At 34.7% G+C, this 25,664-nt stretch overlaps 2 protein-coding genes across 3 annotated transcripts; one reads left to right on the forward strand and one right to left on the reverse strand.

Annotated features, from left to right (window-relative positions):
- Positions 1 to 69: 69 nt before the first annotated feature.
- On the forward strand, positions 70 to 13,327 carry LOC138318914 (prostaglandin reductase 2-like). Of its 2 annotated transcripts, XM_069261728.1 has the most exons (8): positions 72 to 142; positions 3,227 to 3,345; positions 3,933 to 4,139; positions 5,305 to 5,478; positions 6,449 to 6,658; positions 7,144 to 7,265; positions 7,756 to 7,843; positions 8,260 to 13,327. In XM_069261728.1, the coding sequence occupies exons 1-8, from the start codon at positions 103 to 105 to the stop codon at positions 8,365 to 8,367; spliced, it is 1,068 nt and encodes a 355-aa protein (XP_069117829.1). In that variant the 5' UTR covers positions 72 to 102; the 3' UTR covers positions 8,368 to 13,327. The 2 variants fall into 2 exon arrangements, with proteins under 2 accessions (XP_069117830.1, XP_069117829.1); XM_069261729.1 differs by lacking the exon at positions 3,227 to 3,345 and having other exon boundaries at positions 70 to 142.
- A 1,240-nt stretch (positions 13,328 to 14,567) lies between these two features.
- LOC138318912 (endoplasmic reticulum lectin 1-like) lies at positions 14,568 to 25,502 on the reverse strand. Its single transcript, XM_069261726.1, has 14 exons — positions 25,213 to 25,502; positions 24,637 to 24,729; positions 23,988 to 24,068; positions 23,612 to 23,689; positions 23,207 to 23,252; positions 22,824 to 22,876; positions 22,066 to 22,286; positions 21,487 to 21,595; positions 20,663 to 20,845; positions 19,459 to 19,518; positions 19,058 to 19,167; positions 18,099 to 18,176; positions 17,760 to 17,838; positions 14,568 to 17,332 (listed from the first exon to the last, which is right to left on the reverse strand). The coding sequence occupies exons 1-14, from the start codon at positions 25,354 to 25,356 to the stop codon at positions 17,255 to 17,257; spliced, it is 1,413 nt and encodes a 470-aa protein (XP_069117827.1). The 5' UTR covers positions 25,357 to 25,502; the 3' UTR covers positions 14,568 to 17,254.
- Positions 25,503 to 25,664: the final 162 nt, after the last annotated feature.

The raw sequence follows: 25,664 nt of genomic DNA on the forward strand, positions 1-25,664 counted from the left end.
AGTTTTTGGGCACGATCATTCAAGTCTCCAAATGACCTCGATTTTTCAGTTTCGAGTTATCTGCCCTTAGATTGTAAAGTGAAAGTAGAAGTAAAAGGCAAAATGGCTAAGAATCATCACGTTGTATTTAAGAAAAGACCAGGTCTGTACCTCCTAAGAATAATGACATCTATATCATTCACTTAATTTATGTTGAAGATAATTAATTTGTCATGTATATCGTAATATGCCGCGTGTGAAATGATAAAATAAGACAATTATGGTATTAAGTACTTAAGCCTACAGAATGTGCATGTAACTTCTACACTATAGGTTGAGCACACTCCCGCATAATGCCATATGGGGAATAGTCCTGGATTTGAGTAACAGACCTGCATTTGAGTTACCAAATTTAGGATTGCAGTTGGATTTTCCTGTCATTTTGCATTTAATGACATGTAGTTTGTGACAGTAAATGTTAAGAATGTACACGAATTTACCACAGATATAAGTGATAAGGATTTGTCACTGTCTTTACATTACTAAACACCACACACGACGCCTATGAACCGGAATTAAAACCATTTTTCTCAACAAATACATGTCTTATTGAGTCGAAAGACGCTGGATGTAAAGTTTAATCAATCTCATGATGTCTAGTCCTTGGTTTAAGGACGGAAAATTAAGAAGAAAAGACTTAAATTTTCATTGACAAAATACGACACTTCATGAAATGACTGCCTGTTTCAACATCACTGTCAGTGGATAAACACAAAAGCGCTCGCAATAAATTCATCCAAACCTGAGTGACAAATCCTTTTCGCTTATAAATCCTTGGAATGTAGAACATATTTTTAGGTCATCTGACCGAAGGTCAGGATGACCTAATTGTCATCCTGTTTCGTCCGTTGCCGTGCGCCGTGCATCGTGCGTAAGACTGTTTATACAAAAGCCTTCTCCTTAACCCTTGAGCGGATTACATCCATATTTGGTGTGAAACATCATTGGGGAAGGACAATCATATTTTATATAAATGAGCCTGGTCTGACCCCTGGGAGCTGAGGGGTGGGGCCCTAAAAGGGGAAATTTTCTTAATTTAAGCTTTCAAATCCTACTCCTCTTTCATCCTTAGATGGATTTCATCCATATTTGGTGTGAAACATCATTGGGGAAGGACAATCATATTTTATATAAATGAGCTTGGTCCAACCCCTAGGGGCTGAGGGAAGGGGCCCAAAAAAGGGCAAATTTTCTAAATTGTAGCTTTAAAATCCTACTCCTCCTTCATCCTTGAATGGATTTCATCTATATTTGGTGTAAAATATCATTGGGGAAGGACAATCACATTTTATATAAATGAGATAGATCCGACCCCTAGGGGCAGAGGGGCGGGGCCCTAAAAGGGCAAATTTTCTTAATTTAAGCTTTTAAATCCTACTCCTCCTTCATCCTTGGATGAATTTCATCCATATTTGGTGTGAAACATCATTGAGGATTGAGAGTCATTTTTTATATAAATGAGATAGATCCGACCCCTAAGGGCTTTGGGATGGGGCCCCAAAAGGGCAAATTTTCTTTAAAATCCTATTCCTCCTTCATCCTTGAATGGATTTCATCTATATTTGGTGTGAAATATCATTGGGGAAGGACAATCACATTTTATATAAATGGGCCTGGTACGACCCCTAGGGGCTAAGGGTGGGGCCCCAAAATGGCAATTTTTCTTAATTTTAGCTTTAAAATCCTACTCCTCCTTCATCCTTGAATGCACTTCATCTATATTTGGTGTAAAATATCATTGGGGAAGGACAATCATATTTTATATAAATGAGATAGATCTGACCCCTAGGGGCAGAGGGGCGGGGCCCTAAAGGGCAAATTTTCTTAATTTTAGCTTTGAAATCTTACTCCTCCTTCATCCCTGGATGAATTTCATCAATATTTGGTGTGAAACATCATTGGGGAAGGACAATCATATTTTATATAAATGAGTTAGATCCGACCCCTAAGGGCTGAGGGATGGGGCCCCAAAAGGGCAAATTTTGTTAATTTTAGTTTTAAAATCCTACTCCTCCTTGATCCTTGAATGGATTTCATTTATATTTGGTGTGAAATATCATTGGGAAAGGACAATCATATTTTATATAAATGAGATAGATCCGACCCCTAGGGGCAGGGTCCTAAAAGGGGAAATTTCTTAATTTAAGCTTTTAAATCCTACTCCTCCTTCATCCTTGGATGAATTTCATCCATATTTGTTGTGAAACATCATTGGGGAAACACAATCATATTTTATTTAAATTAGTCTGGTCCGACCCCTAGGGGCTGAGGGGTGGGGCCCCAAAAGGCAAATTTTCTTAATTTTAGCTGGCCCACTTCCTGTTTTCAGGTTTCAGTCTCCGATCTCAATGAAAATTGGTCTATAGGGGTTTAAATTGATGCCAAACAACATGCAAACATTTTCGTAAAGATTTTGGTATTCCAAGATGGCCGCTGGCCCACTTCCTGCTTTCAGGTTTCAGTCTCCGATCTCAAGGAAAATTGGTCTGATAGGGGTTTTTATTGATTCAGAATGGGGAACTTTAGGTGAGGACAATCATATTTTATAAAGGACAAAGCTAAGACCCATGGGGATAGTACGGCGGATGTCCAAAACGGAAGCTTTGCTGAAATTTGGCTTTAAAATCTGACTCCTCTTTATATTAATCCTTGAATAGGTTACAACCATATATGGATGAAGGGCTACCAAGATTGTTCAACAAATGACATTTACCTATTTCAGAAACTTACATATTCAACTAAGGAGTTCCTAGTATTGTTTATATTAATCGTTAACTAATACTTTTTACTGTGACTTTGTTGTTTTGTGCAATGAGTCAGATGACCGTTAAGGCCCATGGGCCTCTTGTTAAAAGGCCTAATCATTTTTGTTCTGATAATATTTTAAAAAGATATTGGGGAAATGTTTAAATTAGAGACATGAATGATTCAATCAGACAATATTTAACCATTAAAAGAGGATTTTCTTATTTAGGGTTATATTTAATTAATCACCCAATAATCAATTATGAAACATTTGAATCAACGATCTGATTGGTTTAGGTTTATCTATGTCTAGTACGGTAGTTGATTGATTCTCCAATCATCATCAGTCTGACTCTATATATAGCTATCTAATCAAGAATCCTGAAGATGTTATTGAGCCACACCTGTGTTAATTATAGTTATGTCCTATTGACCTTAACAGGTGTTAATGGCGAGCCAGCTGAAGATAATTTTGGATATGAAGAGTGTGATTATCCTAGTGATCCAAACACTGGGGAAGTTCTCCTGAAAACATTATACTTATCTATTGATCCAGCCATGGTAAGGGACATATTGAAACATTTTAATAAGTTATATACTGTAAGAACCCTGTAAGAACCCTGTACTGTGTGCAATCGTGATTATGCATTTGGGCTAGTAATAAAGCTGTAATATCTGATTAACTATTTCATATAGTCTGAAATTTAAGACTTAAGTACTATTTCATTGCAGCAGGTCTATAGAAAGTTTTAATAGATAAAAAAGTATAGTTTCATTTCCTTCTATTAAGCTAGATTTAAGTTGTAGGACTGCACATAATCTTCCATAATCCAGCAATAAGGTGTCATTTTAGCCACGCATAATACAGTCAGTAAAACCTCTTTTTGATGTTCACCTGTGTATAAAGACCTCTTTTTGATGTTCACCTGTGTATAAAGACCTCTTTTTGATGTTCACCTGTGTATAAAGACCTCTTGTGTTTATCCCTTGGGTGGTCCTCATTGATAAGTTTGAATCTTTTGTACTGCCTTGGACAAGATCCATAGGAACTTTATACTGTAAACATGATCAATATGGCAGAACTGTATGACCTTAGCTTTATGATAAGCTGTCTATGTAGATCTTGTATTAAACATTATATTATACAGAGGTGTCGGATGAATCCTGAGACTGGAGTTACTTACATCGGACCATTCCAGATTGGAGACTGTATTGGAGGGTTTGGGGGAGTGGGACTGGTGGTAAAATCAGCAAACTCAGCTTTCCAGGAAGGAGATGTAGTCTCCGCTGTATTTAACTGGCAGTGGACAAAATTCTTCCTAGGAACTCCAGGAGAACTATTCCCTCTACAGAAGGTAACTTGTTTAATACTTGAAAGGTCTAATTTGTCAACAGATAAATATATACCCAGAGTATATCAGTTGAGATCTCAAGAAAACTTATAACTTTATTATCCCCCGCGAAATGTGTTTGCTTGAGATATTAATTTGGGCTCCCTACGTCCAACCGTCTATTTGAGATTCTTTTCTAGGCTATAACGCAGCTCCTTGAAACTTTCTGTATACATCAGACAAGTGCCCTAGTTGTGCCTTTTGCTATAGCAGACCTTTCTTTTTTGGAATTTTTCCTGTTACCATGGAAAGTTAATCAAAAATACCAAATTACTGTATCCTTTTGTTTCATTTTTTTTTCAGTTTTACAATACATGCATACATTAAAAGTTATACTTGAATAATTGTTACTTTGACCCTGATGTATTTGGGTTTTTATACCAACTGCAGGGGGCGGGGGATAATGCCACACTTTGCGGCTCCTTGTTTATAGTTGCTTCTGTGAATATTTTGAGATCTAAGTGTTCAGCACAGAGATGGTTGATTTATGTAATGTCACACAACCGGTGAATATTTCATTTACAAATGATGTCATTACTATGACTAGAACGATGTGTACACTGTCACCTTCATCACAGATGGTCGATGTTCTTTCATGTGACAATAACATATACTGTACTTATCAACCGCACTGGTAGACCATTAATAAGTATCATTAAAAGTTCTCTAGGTATACTGTGTAACATAAAATATGAAAATAAAATGAAATAACCATGGCTAGCTGGTGGAATATTATTATCCAGTAATGTATCAAACAAACTCCTGGTTTTTATAGCTGTACAGTTTCCAAATTAACCACAACAGCAATGACAATTTCTACACAACAAATAATTCTTGTTATACAGTATAGTGAATCTGTTGTTTTAAACCCTCTTTGATTTGTTCTGGGTCGTGGTGGCAGAGTAGTTAAGATTTTCTGACATATTACCACAAGCCTCTACCTCTGGGTCGCGAGTTTGAATCCCATGTGGGGCGGTTGCCAGGGACTGATCACTGGTCAGTGCACATGGTTTTTCTCTGGGTTCTCTGGTTTTCCTCCACCTGTTAACCTGGCATGTCCTTACATCTCCCTGGCTGTTAATAGGATGTTAAACAATTAAACCAAACCAAATGACTCGTTCTATTTCAGATTGACTCCTCACTGGTAAATGGACATATTTCCTTATACCTGAGTATATTGTCCATGACCTCTGGTCTGACCTCTTATATTGGGGTCAAAGAGAAAGGTCATATAACCCAAGGAGCCAATCAGACAATGGTTGTGAGTGGAGCTGCAGGTGCCTGTGGATCCTTGGCTGGACAGGTGAGGGGAACAATAAAGAATTAGTGTTAGACTAATTCTCGATTTTGATGATCGATTATGATTTTCCTAAAGACCATCGATTATGAAAGTCAATAATTGATTATGAAAATGGGAGATAACTTGTGCTTATCTTATATTGTTCTGAACCTTTATTAAGTGTATATTGATGAAAAACCACATTTCAAAATGTCTTAGACATGTTAGATAATCAATAATTTGAATTAACAAAAACACTTCTTTGTACTGTTTGCAAAGGATATTTTTCTATAATTCTTCAGAGAAAATATTAAGTTAAATACATAAATATACTAGGAAAATTTTCTATAAATGTTATCCAATTATAAAATTGATAATTAGTAGGTTGTCCTAAACTAATCATCGATTGTGATTTTACAACCGATTTCCAACACTAGTTAGAATTATATTTAGTGTTATGTAAATTTCCTAATTTTTTACTAAAATAATGTACATCAAAGTAAGACACCAGGTAATTAAAGTGAACAGTCGGGCAAGGTTGACTAAAGTCGGTAAAAATGGTGTGAATGTATCCAGTATAATTTCTTATTGAATAGAAATATAAACTTTCTCGTCAGAATCTGCCTGCGTAAGTAGAAATTAATTTAAAGTATAGGAATCCTAAAATGTACTCCAGGCTGACTATGTCCATGGTTACATTTCCACGCAGCCTCGCTTTCAATGCTTTCAACTTTTCTTTATTTCAGTGGTCAGAACTGGGAAACGTAATCAGAACTTGACCATCGTATTAATATGTGAGAACTTTTGGAAGGCCAATGAACGCATTTAGACTGGTTTTCTTTGCCTGACTATTCACTTTAAGCATTCGAAGATATTTTTTCTGTTTTCAAAATTAAAGTGTAGATAATATTTTTATTGAACCTTAAGTATTATTTATACAAAAATATTGTTTTAAGAATATCAAATGTTAAAAATTCTTCTTTATGTTTTGTAGATTGGAAAACTAGAAGGCTGTTCAAGAGTTGTGGGTATTTGTGGATCTGAAGAGAAATGTAGCTTCCTGACAGAAGAGCTTAGCTTTGATTCTGCCATTAATTATAAAACGCAGGATGTTTCCTCTGAGTTACAGAAACTGTGTCCCTCTGGGGTAGATGTGTACTTTGATAATGTGGGAGGCGATCTCAGTAACACTGTTATAAAACAGGTAAAAACCTACATCATGGTATTACTGGGTACTGGACCTGGTCAACCATCAGTGACTAGCTATAGCACAATAAGTAGAGCTTCTTTTTAGAGCTTCAGTTTAGTACTATTCATGCAGTTTTTGCTTTTGCTACTGTATAGAAACTGTAACCTTTAAAACTCCAACTATAGTCAAATGATGGGGAATCTCTTCTCATTTTGTAGAGCCTCTGTCTAATGTTCCACGGGTGTCATCGTCGGAAACCCACAAGTCACCGCTCTACGTAGAGCAGTGACTCGTGGGTTTCCGACAATGCAAGGGTGTTTGGTTCAAATCCAAGTCTAGCCCTTCATTTTCTCCCCTTTTTGTATATTTTTATAAATACTTTTCTCAGGTACTTAGTAATAGATTGTTCTCATGCATTTGCATTTTTATGCCTATTAAAATTTTGGAATGAAGATGCCTTTGTCAAGTATACCATATATTTAAATTGTTGATTTTTTCAGATGAATACCAATTCCCATGTGATACTGTGTGGTCAGATAGCTGTGTACAACAAGGATGTACCCTACCCTCCACCTATACCCGACGATATACAGAGAATGATTACTGACAAAAACATCACAAGGTACCTAATCCATCACAATCTACCACCTGTTACCATCGGTTCACCATTGATCCCACATTACATTCTTCAGTAACTTCAAAATTCCCCTTGATACCATGAAATTTGTCATGTGTAGGGATTGTACAACTGTTGCAATGTAAAATGTGCATGCAAGCTAAAGTGATTCTTTTAAATAATATCTTCATGTGTCTTAAGTAAATTCATTAGTTAAAAATTGGTTATGGTACAAACGATCCAACTATATTACATCTGCTTGGAGTATTTCAATTGCAAGACTTGGTTGATTCTCCAAGTAATACTATCTTCAAAACCATTTCTACCAGTATTAATATCTTCAAAACCATTTTTACCAGTAGTACTATCTTCTGAACCATTTTTACCAGTAAAACTATCTTCAGAACCATTTTTACCAGTAAAACTATCTTCAGAACCATTTTATCAGAGATTTATTATGATCATCTGTCATTGCTGACTTGTATCATTACTGTAGGGACAGATACCTGGTACTTAACTACCAAGACAAGTTTGAGTCGGGTATGAAACAGCTTGTGGAGTGGACTGTCCAAGGGAAGATCAAGGTGAGCATCGATCACCAGAAATACTTCTATACAATGTATATATCATCATAAGCTTAGATCATTAGACATTCAGTGTGCACCTAATATATTTTACAGTTTGTTTTTAACATCAAAGTGATGAAACTTGTTGAAAGTTTGAACCATTTTTGCTTGTTTATTGTGTACAGTGGTCTCCTTTTATAGCCTCAACAGTTATTACTCTAGTGAAATGATGTTTTACCATCATCCCATGAAGTCATCACTGGACTGATATGTACGTGTTAAAACAATCTGTCACAGTTAATCAGATAATGTAACATAAGATTCACATGTATCCATTCAAGGAATCAACAGATCAAGTAATAATGATGAGTGGTTACCGTGTTAACAAGTATATTCATTACCCAGTAACTGTTTTATATTTTATTGATCAACAGGTGAGAGAAACCATAGAGGAAGGATTAGAGAATGCTGGCAAGGCCTTTGTTTCCATGATGAAGGGAGGGAATATAGGAAAACAACTTGTCCGAGTCGCATATTCTTAACAAATATAAATACATTTTGTATACAGGAAAACAAATTGTGTGTTGGACAGCCACAGATGTATTACATTAATCTTCCCTGTATCAGTGATTGGATCAGGGGAAACGACATAGTCAATTATAGTAACACTGACTTATTGAAACAATCATGGTGGATACGTGTGCTGGGAATACAGGTTGATAGATATAGGTTCCATTGACATGCTCTTTAGTATTGACAGTCAAACCTGCCTTTGTGACCACCTCTCTATAATGACCACCTTCTTGAAAGGTCACTTTCTCAAGGTCCTAAACAGTCAATTTCACCACAATTTGCCCTGTGTATAAAGACCATTTTCCTTTGTCTCTTTGGTGGATTTATAGGTAGGTTTGACTGTACACAGTATGGCTATGCATGTCCATATGATATACAGTATAACCCCTCTAACTCGAACCCTCAAATACCCCCTATTCGTCGAGCTGGTCACACGGTCCCGACCGAGTCATTATATAATCTATGTAAAAAAAAAACCGGATAGCTCGAACAGCTATTCGCCCAATACCCTTCATTCCTCAAACAGACAAATGTCCCCGTTTCATCAAATACATGTACATAGTATTTACCTATGTATTTGTCGAACAGGTGTTCCGCCGGCCCTTGAGATATCTGTGTACATCCGCTATGCACAGGTTCCAACTGTGCACGTGAAACCGGAAGTCACTTTCTTATACCGTTTAGTGATTTAGTGACACCAACCTTTTAAAAAATAAGAGATACCTATCAGCGATGTTCTTCTGTAAATTAACAACAGTGACATTAAACAGTGATAAACACATTCGTTTTGTGTAAATTTCAAGCGGCGTATCATACAAACTCTTGCCTCGGCACGGTATTCTATGCATTTGATTGACTTTGGAAACTTCCGGAACAATACAATGCAATTCAGGTTTATATAGTCAATAAAAGAAAGTGTCGAAACAGATAACTTTTAGTACATTTTTAGGTCATCTGACCCGAAGGGTCAGGATGACCTATAGTCATCATGTTTCGTCCGTCGTCGTGCGCCGTGCGCCGTGCGCCGTGCGCCGTCCGCCGTGCGTTAACTTTTCACATTTTGAACTTCTTCTCAAGTTTGACCAGTGGGATTGAGCTGAAACTTACCTGAAATGATCCTGAGATGGTCCCGACAAAGTGTTGTTATTTTTCGGGTCGATCCGAAATCCAAGATGGTCCCGACAAAGTGTTGTTATTTTTCGGGTCGATCCGAAATCCAAGATGGCCGCCACAGGCGCCATCTTGAAAACACATTTTGAACTTCTTCTCAAGTTCTACCGGTGCGATTTGGCTGAAACTTGCATGAAATGATCCTGACATGGTCCCGACAAAGTGTTGTTATTTTTCGGGTCGATCCGAAATCCAAGATGGCCGCCACAGCCGCCATCTTGAAAACACATTTTAAACTTCTTCTCAAGTTCTACCGGTGCGATTTGGCTGAAACTTGCATGAAATGATCCTGACATGGTCCCGACAAAGTGTTGTTATTTTTCGGGTCGATCCGAAATCCAAGATGGCCGCCACAGGCGCCATCTTGAAAACACATTTTGAACTTCTTCTCAAGTTCTACCGGTGCGATTTGGCTGAAACTTGCATGAAATGATCCTGACATGGTCCCGACAAAGTGTTGTTATTTTTCGGGTCGATCCGAAATCCAAGATGGCCGCCACAGCCGCCATCTTGAAAACACATTTTAAACTTCTTCTCAAGTTCTACCGGTGCGATTTGGCTGAAACTTGCATGAAATGATCCTGACATGGTCCCGACAAAGTGTTGTTATTATTCGGGTCGATCCGAAATCCAAGATGGCCGCCACAGGCGCCATCTTGAAAACACATTTTGAACTTTCTCAAGTTCTACCAGTGCGATTTCGCTGAAACTTGCATGAAATGATCCTGACATGGTCCCGACAAAGTGTTGTTATTTTTCGGGTCGATCCGAAATCCAAGATGGCCGCCAAAGCCGCCATCTTGAAAATACATTTTGAACTTCTTCTCAAGTTCTACCAGTGCGATTAGGCTGAAACTGGCATGAAATGATCCTGACATGGTCCCGACAAAGTGTTGTTATTTTTCGGGTCGATCCGAAATCCAAGATGGCCGCCAAAGCCGCCATCTTGAAAACACATTTTGAACTTCTTCTCAAGTTCTACCGGTGCGATTAGGCTGAAACTTGCATGAAATGATCCTGACATGGTCCCGACAAAGTGTTGTTATTTTTCGGGTCGATCCGAAATCCAAGATGGCCGCCAAAGCCGCCATCTTGAAAACACATTTTGAACTTCTTCTCAAGTTCTACCGGTGCGATTAGGCTGAAACTTGCATGAAATGATCCTGACATGGTCCCGACAAAGTGTTGTTATTTTTCGGGTAGATTTGAAATCCAAGATGGCCGCCAAAGCCGCCATCTTGAAGACACATTTTGAACTTCTTCTCAAGTTCTACCGGTGCGATTTGACTGAAACTTGCATGAAATGATCCTGATATGGTCCCGACAAAGTGTTGTTATTTTTCGGGTCGATCCGAAATCCAAGATGGCCGCCACAGCCGCCATCTTGAAAACACATTTTGAACTTCTTCTCAAGTTCTACCGGTGCGATTTGACTGAAACTTGCATGAAATGATCCTGACATGGTCCCGACAAAGTGTTGTTATTTTTCGGGTCGATCCGAAATCCAAGATGGCCGCCACAGCCGCCATCTTGAAAACACATTTTGAACTTCTTCTCAAGTTCTACCGGTGCGATTTGACTGAAACTTGCATGAAATGATCCTGACATGGTCCCGACAAAGTGTTGTTATTTTTCAGGTCGATCCGAAATCCAAGATGGCCGCCACAGCCGCCATCTTGAAAACACATTTTGAACTTCTTCTCAAGTTCTACCGGTGCGATTTGGCTGAAACTTGCATGAAATGATCCTGACATGGTCCCGACAAAGTGTTGTTATTTTTCCGGTCGATCCGAAATCCAAGATGGCCGCCACAGCCGCCATCTTGAAAACACATTTTGAACTTCTTCTCAAGTTCTACCGTTGCGATTTGGCTGAAACTTGCATGAAATGATCCTGACATAGGCCAGACAAAGTATTGTTACATCTCTGGTTGATCACAAATCGAAGATGGCTACCATGCCACTATATCTAATTAATTTCCTATATGTTAAGGCCCTTGGGCCTCTTGTTTGAAATAAAATTTGTTGAAAGAAATTGAAAATGATCCTGACATGGTCCTGACAAAGTAACACCATATATAATTAATTTTACTATTGCCAAGGTAGTCAGATGACCGTTAAGGCCCTTTGGGCCTCTTGTTTAGGTCATCTGACCTGATGACCTATAGTCATCATGTTTCGTCCGTCGTCGTCCACCGTCCACCGTCCACCGTCCGCCTCTTGTTTAATATATTATTCAATTTATTTCACATCATCCTAGGTCTAAGGTGTACATTATACTATCGCTTACTAAACCCTGTGACCATAGACAGCAATTAATAAAAAAAATATATATATTGCTGCAGTTCTAATTAATATTTATAAAATTAGACAGCTTTGCATGAGAGAAACAGAATAAAAAAAACACATTATAAAATATCAGTCTGAGCTCTAGATCCAATGTACCCCAGAAAGGCGTTCAAGCATGACACCATGGGCACGTGCACAAAGACTGGACCGTGTTCTAGCGGACGACTATTTTGAACAATGAAACAAGTTATTGTGTCAATATCAATATGATAATAAACACACTTTTATGTAACAAAGAACTTCAAAGTAATTTCACATTTTAAGTTCTGATGGCGTAAAGGAAAGTATTTATTACAATGCACCAAGGGCGTAAACCATCTCCTTGCAAAAGTCCCAAGGATAATGGCGAAAGTGCTACTTACACCTGTTGCAGAGGATGATTTCATATAGCGGAAATTAAGGTTAGGAAGTATTTAGCGAGCACTAACAGACATATTTCTAGTTTCAACTTGATATGCTATCAATAAAACACTTGAATAAAGAAATCCAAAATGCTGAAAGATGGGGTAAAAAAATCTCATTGCCATGCATTGTCATAGTTTGAGACCGGACATTTTGACAGTCGATCGTGACCAACCTCAGATGAGTCGAATACTCCATATTCCTCAAACTATTGACCTGGTCCCCTGCTATTCGAGATACACAGGTTTTACTCTAGTATTTGATGAACACTCAAACACAAACTGTATTTGTTTCCATATTTATTAATTTTGTGAACATGTTTTTATCATATTTTTGACATACAATAGATTTTTATAAATATTGGAATATAAGACTCTTTCATATGTGGATATGAAGGATAGGGATATTCTACCCAAGGATTTTACAACATTTTGTGATCCCGAGGGTAGAATATCTCTATCCTTCATATCCACTTATGGAAGAGTACTTTTCTTTCATACCTCGACGTTCTATTGCAATTTTACAACTATAATATCCCGCCATTTTGAAATAAATTCGAAGAAATCCAAGACTGAAAGTCGATTTTCCATACATGAAAAAGTATGTGAACATTTCAACACAAATTACATTGTTTGCATCTTTTATAGTAAAAACCAGTCAAGGTTGTGAAAAAAATGGAAACGTTTTACCGAGGAAATAGTAATTTTGTTGACGCCCTGACATAACGAGGCTTTATTGCATGGGTAGCCATGCAATACAGCCTCAGGCGGCATGAGTGTATTGCCCTAGACCAGCCAGTATTACACCCGTAGGTATGAAAGAATATAATTTATACACACATGTCCTCACAATCTCAAATACAGAAATTCCACTGAAGCAATATCTAGATTACAAAACCCTCAGTGTGACATTAGGAGACATTTAGGTGAACACAAATGGAAGCCTGTTGTTGTCCCAGTAGGAGTAGATTGTATTATGCATGATAATGAAAATTATACATTGTACATAACATCAACAAGAATATAGTCCTCACCTATACAATGATCATGTGATACAAACAGCAACAGTTTAAGGAAGGGCATTGATTTTACATATACATTACTGTATTACCCTTTTATAGTGAAGGGTTATCAGCTGTATGGATCCACAGCATGTGTGTTGTATGTCATTACTTTATGTGCAGAAATTTACATTTGTTAATTTAATTCTTAAAACACAATTTGTTAATGTTACTTGTTAAAATGCAGTGTGTCAAATATTGTAACAAACAGCACCTGTTCAAAACTAATGAGCACAGTACAAGCATTTTGTTTTTAACTTTTTAATCTTTTGATACAGGAATGTAATATTATATGATGTTTTGTTAATTATATTTATATGAATGAATAAAACATATTTTTCAAACCTGGAGAACTATTTTGTTATTTAGATTTTCTATGTGAAGAATATAATTTTGATTGACCTTTTGGTAAATATTTGTGAAGATATTCCAAACAACAGATGATTACATTTTTGTGTTATATCTTACTCTATAACCAGTTCGTGGAAGGTGACTATGGTTTGCAAGGATGGAAAATAATAATAATAAAAAAAACCTTTAACATCATACTCATAATCAAAGAACAAACAAAAAAATAAAAATTACACTGGATTTAGTTATATGGGATATCTAAAAATGCTTTCAAGGTGTAAGTTTGTAAAAAGTTTGAAACCTAACGTTATGTACAACAGAATACTATGAATCTGAACTAAAATTAACTCAAACTGCTATGAGTATAATTATAAAATATACAACAATTATTCATATCAATTAAGGGAAATAATTTTACAAGTGCCCTTCATATACCTGGTATACACTTTAGCATCTAGGAACAAACGATCACATCGGATAATATGCAATTAATCTGATCCTGCTACAGATATCGGGGACATATAGAATTTTATAGTACTGTAAATAATTTAACATCAAGTCATATTTTGCAAGTGCTTTTACATTTATTAGTACAATTGTACATATCTGTTTATACCAGTACATTGTTTTTATTTAAATGTCAAACAGGAGGTTATATTAGAGACTGAAGAAACTCTTACATGAATGATGAAAGTCATTAGCTAGTCAAGACAGAAATGATCTATGCATTGGTAAATTAGGCAATAGCTGGGCTCATCCCTGAATTACATACTTGAAACTGTTAATGATGAAATCACAAAGCTTAATAAACAAGAATATAAATAGATGTAGACTGATATATTGTCTTAAAATACACAATTTATTTAAAAAAAAATGAAATGTGGATTTCCAAACTTTGAAACATGATTGAACATTTAAACTACTTAAATAAGCATTACTGTCAAAAAGACATAATGCAAATACCCGGTAAAGCAATGATTCACCCTTACTCTGTATACAGATATATACACACCATCCAACCTGGGGTAGTTATTAGGGCTTTACTGAAGTTTACTATACATGGAAAACACCACAGTTCTCTACAATATATCCCATTCATTCCAAATTAAGGTAGCTATCCAATTGCAATATCTTAAGCATGAACTTATTTAATCCATAAAGACTGTTTAACAATGTTTGATTTAACAAATTTTCTGTAGAATTTCTTCACTGAAAGATATACAGCTTTATATATATATATGCTCTATTCAAGAAATTGTTGACAATGCCAATGTATCATTATTATTGCTTTCCTCCAGCCCAAGTGCTAGATCTTGTCTGAATTTCATATATATAGGATCTTACATGAGTGTTCATTTCATATGAGGTTTCAATGAAACGAGTCTAAGAAGTTTTTATTTTTAGGAGCCTTAGTTACACTAGTGACATACGCAAAAATATTACACGGGCGAAATCACTGGATATCTGGCGGATTATGTGATAAAACATGTTTTGATAATTAAGTTGTCTGTATTATACTTATCGCTATGCCTTGTAAAAAATTTCTTATGAAGTTGTTCAACATTTTCTTTTTCAGATTTGTTATTACATTGGCGGTAGTTTTATACCTGACCTTAACATAACACAACAAAGAAAGGTATGTAGGTACTGTATTGTAAACAAACTCAGGACCAGAGGAAACATTGACTGATATTGCCTAACACAAACTTACAAAGTGTTGGATACATCAGTAGATGTGGACCACTAATGGCTATATAACAATACAAAAATAACACTTTTTGTGACAGTGTATCATTTAACAATTGTATTGCATAGAAAATCTTCAAAGTGCTTTCAAAAACAGGAAACAATTTTGGATCAATTACAGCAAAATAAGGAAGCAAAGGAAATTATACCATTTAACATTCAAACTTAACTGTTCAGTCAATGATATCACAGAAGCATTTCATTGTCACATTAACTGTTTACCAATGATTGAATCTGACTTACGATGTGTATTTGATTTAGATAATGAAAAACGATATCATTAGTGAAAATAAGTCTTTTTAGGGATGATTTTGTTGGTGGCTTAAATCCTCGAAAATAAATACAGGTATTTGTCATTTAAAGATGCTCTACCGCCAACAGAGCATAAATGATATTCATCATTTGAACAATAATTGGTGTTTAATAGTGTGTATATATATATATATGTCTAATTAACACAAAAAATAATTTAAAATAATTTATTTTGCCTTTGGTGCATGCACAATCAGTACTTCATTCCAAATAGGATATAGTGACACAGAATTTTTTCGGGATGCAATTAATTATTTTTCATATTTTTAACTTGAAGTAAAAGTAGAAGCTCAAACTTTTCAATGGTGGTAATGGTGTAAAGTAAGTAACTTTTTTATCTGAAGAAAAATACTAAATCCTCTGCTCCTGTTTTTAATAGTGAAAAAATGGAGCATCTTTAAATGTATGTTATTATATATTTTACATGAAATTGAAACCAATTTTAAATCTGTATGGAAATATGAATTTTTTTTTATATTATGTTCTTCAATATTTTATTTTCAAAGAAAACTAAGCTATGTATATAATCTACCTAGTACAATTTTCTTATACAAATGTCTTGATTCTGTCATAAAACTGTAACCTCATTTCATTAAAACATTACAGTCTGTAGTAAATGTTTGTCTGTTTTTAATTGATCTATGTATGTAGACTATATTATAGAAACATATTATTTTTCTAAATAAAGAAAAAATTGAAGAGAATATTACAGTACAGATTTTCTACTTAGATAATCTATTCCTAGCCTGAAATAAGAGACTGTTTCAGTAATATTTAGCCACTCACAAACAAATATATTTATGTAAACATTTTCAGATCGCTGTTTGATACAAGTATGAATTATCAAATATAGGACTGATACATATGTATAAACAATTTAAGTAAAGCCTTAGATTCTGAAAATTATTCAGATGATTGTTGTTTTCTGCCACATTCTACAAATTATAAAAAAATAACGCAAGGTTTTTATTTTTTGTTTCATTTTCTTTTCAAGTTAATGTGAAAATAATTCAATAACTTTTGATGAATATCTTATTCCTCCCTAAAAACTGCTAGGATTCAACAAACACTGGTCTATATATTGTATTTGTATCAAATTATCCAGTACCACTACATACACTTTTATAGCAGGAAGGTCAAGCAGTGATACCAATGTGCCAACTAAAACATCTTAGCATCTATTCTGATTCAATACCTGTACGTGTTCACAACATCACAAAGCTAGTGTCTGATCACTTGTAAGGCACTTGATTTCCATCAATAGAAACACATCTGTTTATAATGACACACCTCCTCTCTGTGAGTTTCGTTGTTTATGTTTCTTTGACTTCATTAAGAACTGATTGTATAATGTGGGGGTTCTCTGGTAAGGTGTTGAACACTTCCACAAACACACATTAAGGATTAAGGAATGCTATAGTCCTGAAGATAAGATCCCATTTGTCATCTATTGTATTCTGTGTCCGGTTAAACGTTGATTTTATCCTTAATTATACCATTTTCATCAGCACGATCCAGTATACTACAGAACAGTGGAGACTCAATCTGTAAATAATAATAAAAACACATCAATCAAATGAATTGTTTATTAATTATCACAGTGACCATATAAGGTCAATATTTCACAAGGTTTCTTGCATTCTGGACTATTAAAATAATCTAGCTTCACAAAAGGGTTTTCTGTAGTTTATATGTACATTGTATTTAGGTATTAATTAAATGTAATATTAAATTTTACATGTGTTACAAAACAACTGCTATGACAGGAAGAAAATAAAATCCCAGCGAAATTTGTTCTTTGTCTCTGTGAACATTTTAGCAGCAATTAAATTTCACAATTTCTTATCAATCACAAAATACGCAACATTTAATCAGATGTGAAAATAAATTGGTTTACAGTATAGAGATGTTAAGTTCTTTTCTTTTTATGAATAGCATTACAAATTATACAGACAACAGGGACTATACTCACCCCTAAAATATATTCACAAGTTTTAGGTTCCATTAAGTAGATAGAGACAGAATGGGGCTGACCAGGATTAGGTACACATCTGTAAAACAGACAAAACATAATATATATTAAGTCACCTCAATTAGAACCTGTTTGCTTTTGTTTGTGGAGCTCTGTGATACAAAGGTTATTCTAACATAAAATCATATGTGAACTTTTTACACAGCAAATGTTTGAAATCTTGTGCAAGGACAAGCAAAGGCAAATGGGTGCAATGATGTCAACGAATGTTTATCTTGCTGTAATGAATAATAAATCATGTTGATGTGACAATAGCTGGATATGCTATATGATACTTACTTTAATCTAACTTCTGCTAATCTTTTTTTACCAGTAATGTCACAAACTTCTCCATCCACATAAAGGTAATGTAAAGATCTGTAAATGATATGGTTAGTGATTATCGTATCTTTCCAATACTCTGTGTTCTAACGATAATGATGTGCATCATCTAATAATCATAAAGTTTTGTTATTGTTTCATAAGTCAGAACAAAAAAGTCATCATTATTTAGATAACCGTATTTTGTCACAATTTATCTGACATTACATGTATAACAAATCTATGTAGTGATTCTGTATATTAAAGAAAGGAAAGTGAATGATGTTATATTGCTTCATATTTTGCAGATTGTATCAACATGGACTTTGATGATATGCCTGCTATGTTAAAATACATGTACCTGTAAATAGTGTTTGTATGATACAACACAACATAAAACTAGAACTATCGTCCAGGAGGCCAAATCATACTCCCCATCCTCGCAATTTTAATATAAATTACACACATCTTCACTGTATAAGGATTATTGTCACCAAGTTTTGTTGAAAGCCCTCCAGTAGTTTAGGTGGAGTAGTCATTTATCATTTTGTAAATAAATGGCACAACTATGAAAAAAGGTGGAGGTATCTTGTTTTGATATACTAGATTTATAGATTATATATGTCAAGAATCTACAATGTATAAGGATTATTGCCACAAAGTTTAAATCCTTCCAGTAGTTTAGGAGTAGTAGCTGTATAGTCTGTTGATCATTGTGTCTACAGACGGACAACCTGTATCCAGTATCCCCCTTACTCTGTTGCAGGGAAGGGTGGGAAATTACTAGTAGTTAATATACAGCATAACAATTAATAGATTAACAATAATTTCTTAACTTTTAGTACTAAAATATATCTGTAACAATCAGAAGCAGTGCTAAATCTTTGCATCTAATTTTCTTTATTTGAGGAAAGAGAGAATATGTGAAGGTGTCTTACTTTCTTTTTCCAATCTCTGTTGGTCTCTTTGAAGGATGATTGGTTAACCATTCTAGATGTTTTTCCTCATTCCAATAGCCAAGGAAAACATCAGTTCTTCCAGATGGATCCTACAAATCATTTTACATAATTATTCTCAAAACCCCCAAATTTCTCCACTTAATCCATTGTATTTTAACATTCTGTATATTTTTTTAAATACTACATAAAATCAGAAATTTAAAAATATTGAATTTGAAGATTAAATTCTGATACCAAATTAAACTAAGTATAGTGTATGACATTGTAAGATAGTAACTCGACGGGAAACGTTCAATGATATTTTCCAAGAAAGTGCTTGTTGTGGATGTAAACAGGAAATGGCTTCTCTAGTCAGGAAGTAGTCAGGATAATGCACTTACCTCATGAAATTGTTTAACATATTTCCCGTAACATAATTCATGTTTCCACCAGCCTGAGCCCTGAAATGTACAGGAATATACATTAGACTGTAAAGGGTCAGACGATGCACAGATTGAGCAAAACAAGAGGCCCACGGGCCTTAACAGTCACATGAGTTCGGATACAGAATGAAACAAAGACATTTGTTGCCTGACTCTCCGTATAAATGTAAATGAAGTAATTTCGCCTATTGACCGGCACAGAACGTTTGTATGTGCTTTATATTGTTGACGTCATAATTAATTGTTGATGTCATAAACACCGGTGCACCAGACTAAATACCGGTATTCTTTCAGTGAAAGTCTTTCTCGACAGATGTTGTGATAAGTTTAAAATTGCGGTTTAGGTAACAAAACAGTTGTTTCATGCCTTTTCAGTCAACAGTCAAAACTCTTTCCCCTCCAGCCTCGGGAAACAGTTCATCGGGTTGGTCCCAACGCCTCCGGAAAAGAGTTTTTAATGTTGACTGAAAAGGCATGAAACATCTGTATAATACACACTGTATATTGGCCCATTAGGCCTTGAAGTCAGTCAGTGATTTTATAAATTTGACTTTTTAATCTATGAAGATTATTTGGTTACATCAAATCTGTATATTCAGAAGAAGATTTTTGAAATTTTAGCCATTTTGACCCCTTTTGGCTCTGGCCCCTGGGGGTTGGCCAGGATCAATATTGATATGGTGTTAAAATGCTATTTTAGACTAATAATTCTAAACCAGTTTGACTGATTTTCTATGAAAACTAAGCAAATAATGTTCATAAATGTGTTTCCCTATATAAACTATAATAATAGTGACCCCCTCCCCAGGGGGAAACTGGAGACCCCAGGGTCTTATAATTCATAAGTTTTGTAGAGGGCCTTGAGACCTTTCTATCTATGAGGAGTATTTGTTAAGGGTTCTAAAATATACAGAACTATAAATTAAAAAATGTACAGACACATAATTAATTTTATTATTGGAAAAAGCTCTTAAATGAACAGAAATATACTATATATCGCCAAATTGACTTCAGGTCCTAGGAAAGTCACTTTAATTGTGAGATGGTTTATACAATCTTGAGTCCCAACCATAAAGGAATGCTTCCAGTTTTATTTCATAAAATCCTAATGATTGGTCCAGAACATGACATTTTGGAGCTCACAAACCAGTGGACACCTTACCCCTTGCAGACAGTGACTACCAGAAAGGAACTCCCGGAGGACTTGTTTGTCCGTGGTGTCTCCTAGTGTTTTGTCTGGTACTGAGAACTTTGGAGGCTGTATTTGAGGCTCTGGAGCAGTCTTTTCTTCCTCTTCAGCATCATCTGGGATAATTTCAGGTTTCACTACAAGTTTGTCTTTACTCTGATAAAATAAAAAGTTGTAGGACATTCAAGAGTCCTTGATTTAAAGTACATTGTTTTTTGGTTAGAAGAAACATTACATAAACAAAACTACCGGTATATAGGTATTGTATCCGTAAGTGTATTACCATGAATACATCTTATTTTCATTTTAACAAGATCTAATTGTGACGGGTGATGTCACATAAAGTTCCCCCAATCTCCACAGAGCCTAATTTGACAAGAGTGGCCTCCCCTGAATGATGATGTGACATTGTTTTACCGGTAAATAAATTCTATTTCGCAGAAATAGATATAGTGTAATATCAATGGAAACAACATCATTTATAAAGTTCCCCCAATCTCCACAGAGCCTAATTTGACAAGAGTGGCCTCCCCTGAATGATGATGTGACATCATTTTACCGGTAAATAAATTCTGTTTCGCAGAAATAGATATAGTGTTATATCAATGGAAACAACATCATTTATATCAGAAAAATACAACAATAATAAATTTGGACCTAAAATGGATCCCTGCTGAACTCTAAGTTCATCTGCAGGTCACCAGAAATGACCTCGCAAAATTTCACAATAAGTTCCCCACTCCATTGGGGGGAACTAAAATATCAGTGGTTTTTTTACACTTGATAATTTTACTTACAGGCAGCAGTTTGTTTCGTTCGTTATCCCATTGTTTTAAGACTGTTGGTTTATCCGGAGAGCCATCAATAGGATGACATGCTATCTTAGACACTGGTGGGTTTTTCGGTCTGGTCAAAATTTAAAATGCATCATTTATTTCATCTCAACTTCAATGATACCGGTATGCTACATGGCAACAGATTTTGTAAACAAAATCTTGCAATATCATTTAAAGGTCAGTAATACAATTCTAAATGTACTAAAAATAGAATTTTGAAATATAATATATATATATATATACTCTATGAGTTGAATTACACCATTTAGTAAGAAAGTTAAAATAAATTTTTAGAAGGATTTAAATCTCCATTCTTTCCCTAATTTGTGTAAACCAAAAGTAAAATATATCTTCGCTTCATTAATTGCAAAAACAATCATACTACTATTACAGCTGATGTTAGTATGCATCATCTTCCTGGCATCATAATACAGTGTCTCAAAGAGGAAAAGGAAAAAAAGATAAATAAGGACCTAAAACCTGTCAAATGAGAATCCATTTTAAATAAAAATCCATTTAAAAATTAAAGTTTCCACTCACTTAAACATTGGATTTGAACACAATACAGCAGTGAGGACTACAACTTCATATTCACAAGTAGACACCTCCTTAAACTCGTAGATTTCCCCTCGACCGTCAGGCTGACACACATACAGGAACCGACTCTTCCGAGGCTGTTGTGTCAGGTCACATGTTGTTCCATCTGTCATATTTACTTCAAAGTATGGTAGATCAATATTGTCAATTTTCTTTATCTTAATCTGGAAAAACAAATATCTTCCATTAATATTTTACAAACCCTTTTGATAATGAAACAGCCAGATTGCATCTAATGGAATTAGCTAAATAGATTTTCAATCCCTGTCTATATTGTTTGATAGAAGAGTAATTGAGTTGTGAAAACTAGTACCTGCTACCAGCTAGAAGCAAATGTTTAACAGAATGTAAAGACAATGGATTAAATAAATTAAAGATAAATGTCTTCCCAAAAGGTAATAATTGATAAATAAGGCACAAATTGAAAAATATCATAAGGTGGAACGAGATTCCAATATGTACATATAATTCAATCTCAGTACAAGTTAATCAATACAGTATCATTGTTATGTCAGTATCTACATATCTCCATAATATTACCAATATACAATTTACTCAATAATCACATGTGACTACATCATCAATTAATTCAATATACTAAAGGATTAAAATCTGTTATCACATGATCAGTAAAATATGACAGAATCTATTTCATAACAAACCTAGTAAAATGTACAAGCTTCAGAGTGAATTAAGCTTACCTCTGTTGGCTTCTTTACTTCTTCTTTCACCTCTTCACCCTCTTTCGTTTTACCTGGATATAGAGTTTGAAATACCTGAATATATTACACATCTAAATTATATAAAGCCTTTCATTTGTCAACTATTGATATTTTTAAAGAACTCCTAATCACACTTGAATTAAATATATATTTATGGTATTTGGAAAATGGTTTCTAAAAGTCTATTTTAATTGTCTTTGCACATTACAGGTAACCTTCCTTGTGGGTAGGTATCCATTGTGACATCTCATATGACATAACGCTTTCTATCCGCAATGACAGATACCAGGTAACTCTGTAATATGCAAATGAAGACTATGATCTAAACAAATTAGTACTCAATAATCTGAAATTGAACATACCTCGTTTAGCAAATCCTAGAAAGTACTCCTGTGGGGGAGCTTTTTTCTAGGAAAAAAAGGAGGAAACATCATGATACCATGTCCCATAAACAATTACATTTGCAAATGTAGATAAGTGTCATAAGGAGGGTAAAAAATAATATTTTGTGGAGAAAAAAAAAGTTGAGAAGTGGAAGCCTCAAAAATAAATGATTACCGATAAGTACAACTTTACAAATACTTTCCTTTGAATGCAATTTCATGATATTTATCAAAAGAACTACACATGTACCGATGAACTGTAATATTTGTCAATGTATTTCATGTCTCTTGCCATGTTCCTTGTCCATGTTTGTAGTAATTAATCCAAACATTATTCAATGCATTGTACAATTATAATAGGCCAGACTTACAAATTTTACTCACATTACTTAATTCTTTATCTTCATGATACTGCTTCATGTGTTTACCATGGCAAAGTTCATATGTCCAGTAACTTTCTATCTGAAATGGCAGAACTTATAACATCAATATCTATAATGGATATATAATTATAATACAGAGACATATGCTGCCTAAATTAATCTTATTATCACAAGGATATCAAATTAAAGATGCTACACAAGTACTCTTGGCAAATATACTTTTTCATCAATAAAAAAAAGAACAAGTGAATTTGTATTTTTCTTCAGTTACAAAAGCCATGTGCGTTACAATTTTACTATGTTTAATTCAGAGAATACTGTATAATATATGTACTTAAAATCAAGCAAATGAAAAATAAATAAGTCATACAACTCACCCTATATGAACAAGTTTTCTGTTGAAATAGAGATTCCATTAGTTCATCTGGTGTAGGGCCTGCGTAATTCTTCCTAGCAGACTGTAATGGGTCAAAAGTCAAACAAAATAACTATGTGGCATTCAATCAATAGGAAAACAAAAATTTTCTGGTAGGAACACCTTTTGCAATTTCGTTTTAGAAAATTATACCAATATATACTGTAATAAAAATATATGCAAATGTTGACCATTACCATATAAAGTACAAGCTTTCAGTAAAATATTCTTTATTGTTATATTATATATATAACTGTAAACCAACTTTCTTTTGCGACTACAAAATTTTGCAACTTCTATTTTAAAAGAAGTTCGCGAAAATTAACATTTGCGGATTTGAAAATTGACTGGACATGCCTATCAGTGTCAATGATATAAATACTAATTCGTGGGGAGAAATGAACGCGAATGTACTTGGATCGTGAAATTCATTAAAGTATATTGCATGCGAAAGAAAGTTATATGACTATATGAATTAATTTAAAACATGCACTTTTAAGTCATAAAGTACCTAGGACATTTGAATCTTGAATGACAATTCAGTTAATATTTCATCTATATTCAATGATAGATGAACTACATTAATCATCATGGTAAATTTTTGCACTTACATCATCCTCATAATCCTTAGTATTGGGCAGAACACATTTGTACTTTTCATTTGCTGCTGTTTTCATAGTTACAACATTACTATGACTTTCAATCTGTATAAATATAAGCAAAGAAAAGTATGATAGATGTGATATGTGTATATAATGTGGTGTGATAGTGTTATGATTTAGTGCTGCAACTATAAACCGTGGGACGATATATTACGGTATAAATTATGACAGATAGAATAATGTCTAAGTCTGGTGTCAGGGCCAGAGTCTCTCGGGCTAACAAATAACAACATGTATTTTTGTTTGGTTTTTCACAAAATCAGGAATTTTGGTACAAACTCTGTAGATCTAGACACCAATAATCTGCTGGGAACCAAATCCATGTAAAGTACAAGCATATTCTTAACTTATCAGGATTAGAAAAAAATAAATTTTATTTAGCCTACTTTTTATACCTACATTTTCATACTGTTGTATAGGCTACACATGTACAGCTGTAATAGCTATAACAAAAACTAAAATGCAGTTGTTTAATCACTGTATTTGAATAACACATACCATGTATGTGTTTTCTCGCAGACATACCTGATCGACTGGCGCATGGCCAGCCCAGTCGATTGAGTGTAAATCACTGTCCATGAAAGGATTGAAGGCCAGAGTTGTCAAAACAGACAGTGTAAATGTTACAGTTAAAAACAATACAATAGCAACCATATTAATTCCAAACATATTTAAGTGTAACGGTGAATATATCGTGTCTACAGTGACGGATGAAAATATGCGTCTGAAGGGTGCAGATTTAACGAAACAACTTTAGATGACGTGTTGCAAGCAAGCAGACGAAAATGAAACGATGGAGGCCGCCATTTTGTAATCAGGAACAAAGTAAGGAGATCGTGGATGCTGTTGATTGGTGAAAATAAAAATATCTTTTGCAGTTGATCATTGAAAATTTTGCCATCTTAACGAATTACCGAAATAAAACTTAAATAGTTCTGAGTTCATGCCCAGTACTTCTTTGAATCGTAATTATTAAT

Source organism: Argopecten irradians, chromosome 3, assembly GCF_041381155.1.
Source record: "Argopecten irradians isolate NY chromosome 3, Ai_NY, whole genome shotgun sequence".
Lineage (NCBI taxonomy): Eukaryota > Metazoa > Mollusca > Bivalvia > Pectinida > Pectinidae > Argopecten > Argopecten irradians.

What these genes read in the sequence shown, in the direction of transcription:
- LOC138318914 (XM_069261728.1), top strand. Translation starts at nt 103, where the DNA reads ATGGCTAAGAATCATCACGTTGTATTTAAGAAAAGACCAG. An exon ending in TATCTATTGATCCAGCCATG is followed by an intron (nt 3,346 to 3,932) that starts GTAAGGGACATA and finishes TATATTATACAG; the next exon opens with AGGTGTCGGATGAATCCTGA. An exon ending in AACTATTCCCTCTACAGAAG is followed by an intron (nt 4,140 to 5,304) that starts GTAACTTGTTTA and finishes GTTCTATTTCAG; the next exon opens with ATTGACTCCTCACTGGTAAA.
- LOC138318912 (XM_069261726.1), bottom strand. Translation starts at nt 25,356, where the DNA reads ATGTTTGGAATTAATATGGTTGCTATTGTATTGTTTTTAACTGTAACA. An exon ending in GTAGTCACTGTCTGCAAGGG is followed by an intron (nt 19,519 to 20,662) that starts GTAAGGTGTCCA and finishes TGTACATTTCAG; the next exon opens with GGCTCAGGCTGGTGGAAACA. An exon ending in TTAGCAGAAGTTAGATTAAA is followed by an intron (nt 17,839 to 18,098) that starts GTAAGTATCATA and finishes TCTGTTTTACAG; the next exon opens with ATGTGTACCTAATCCTGGTC.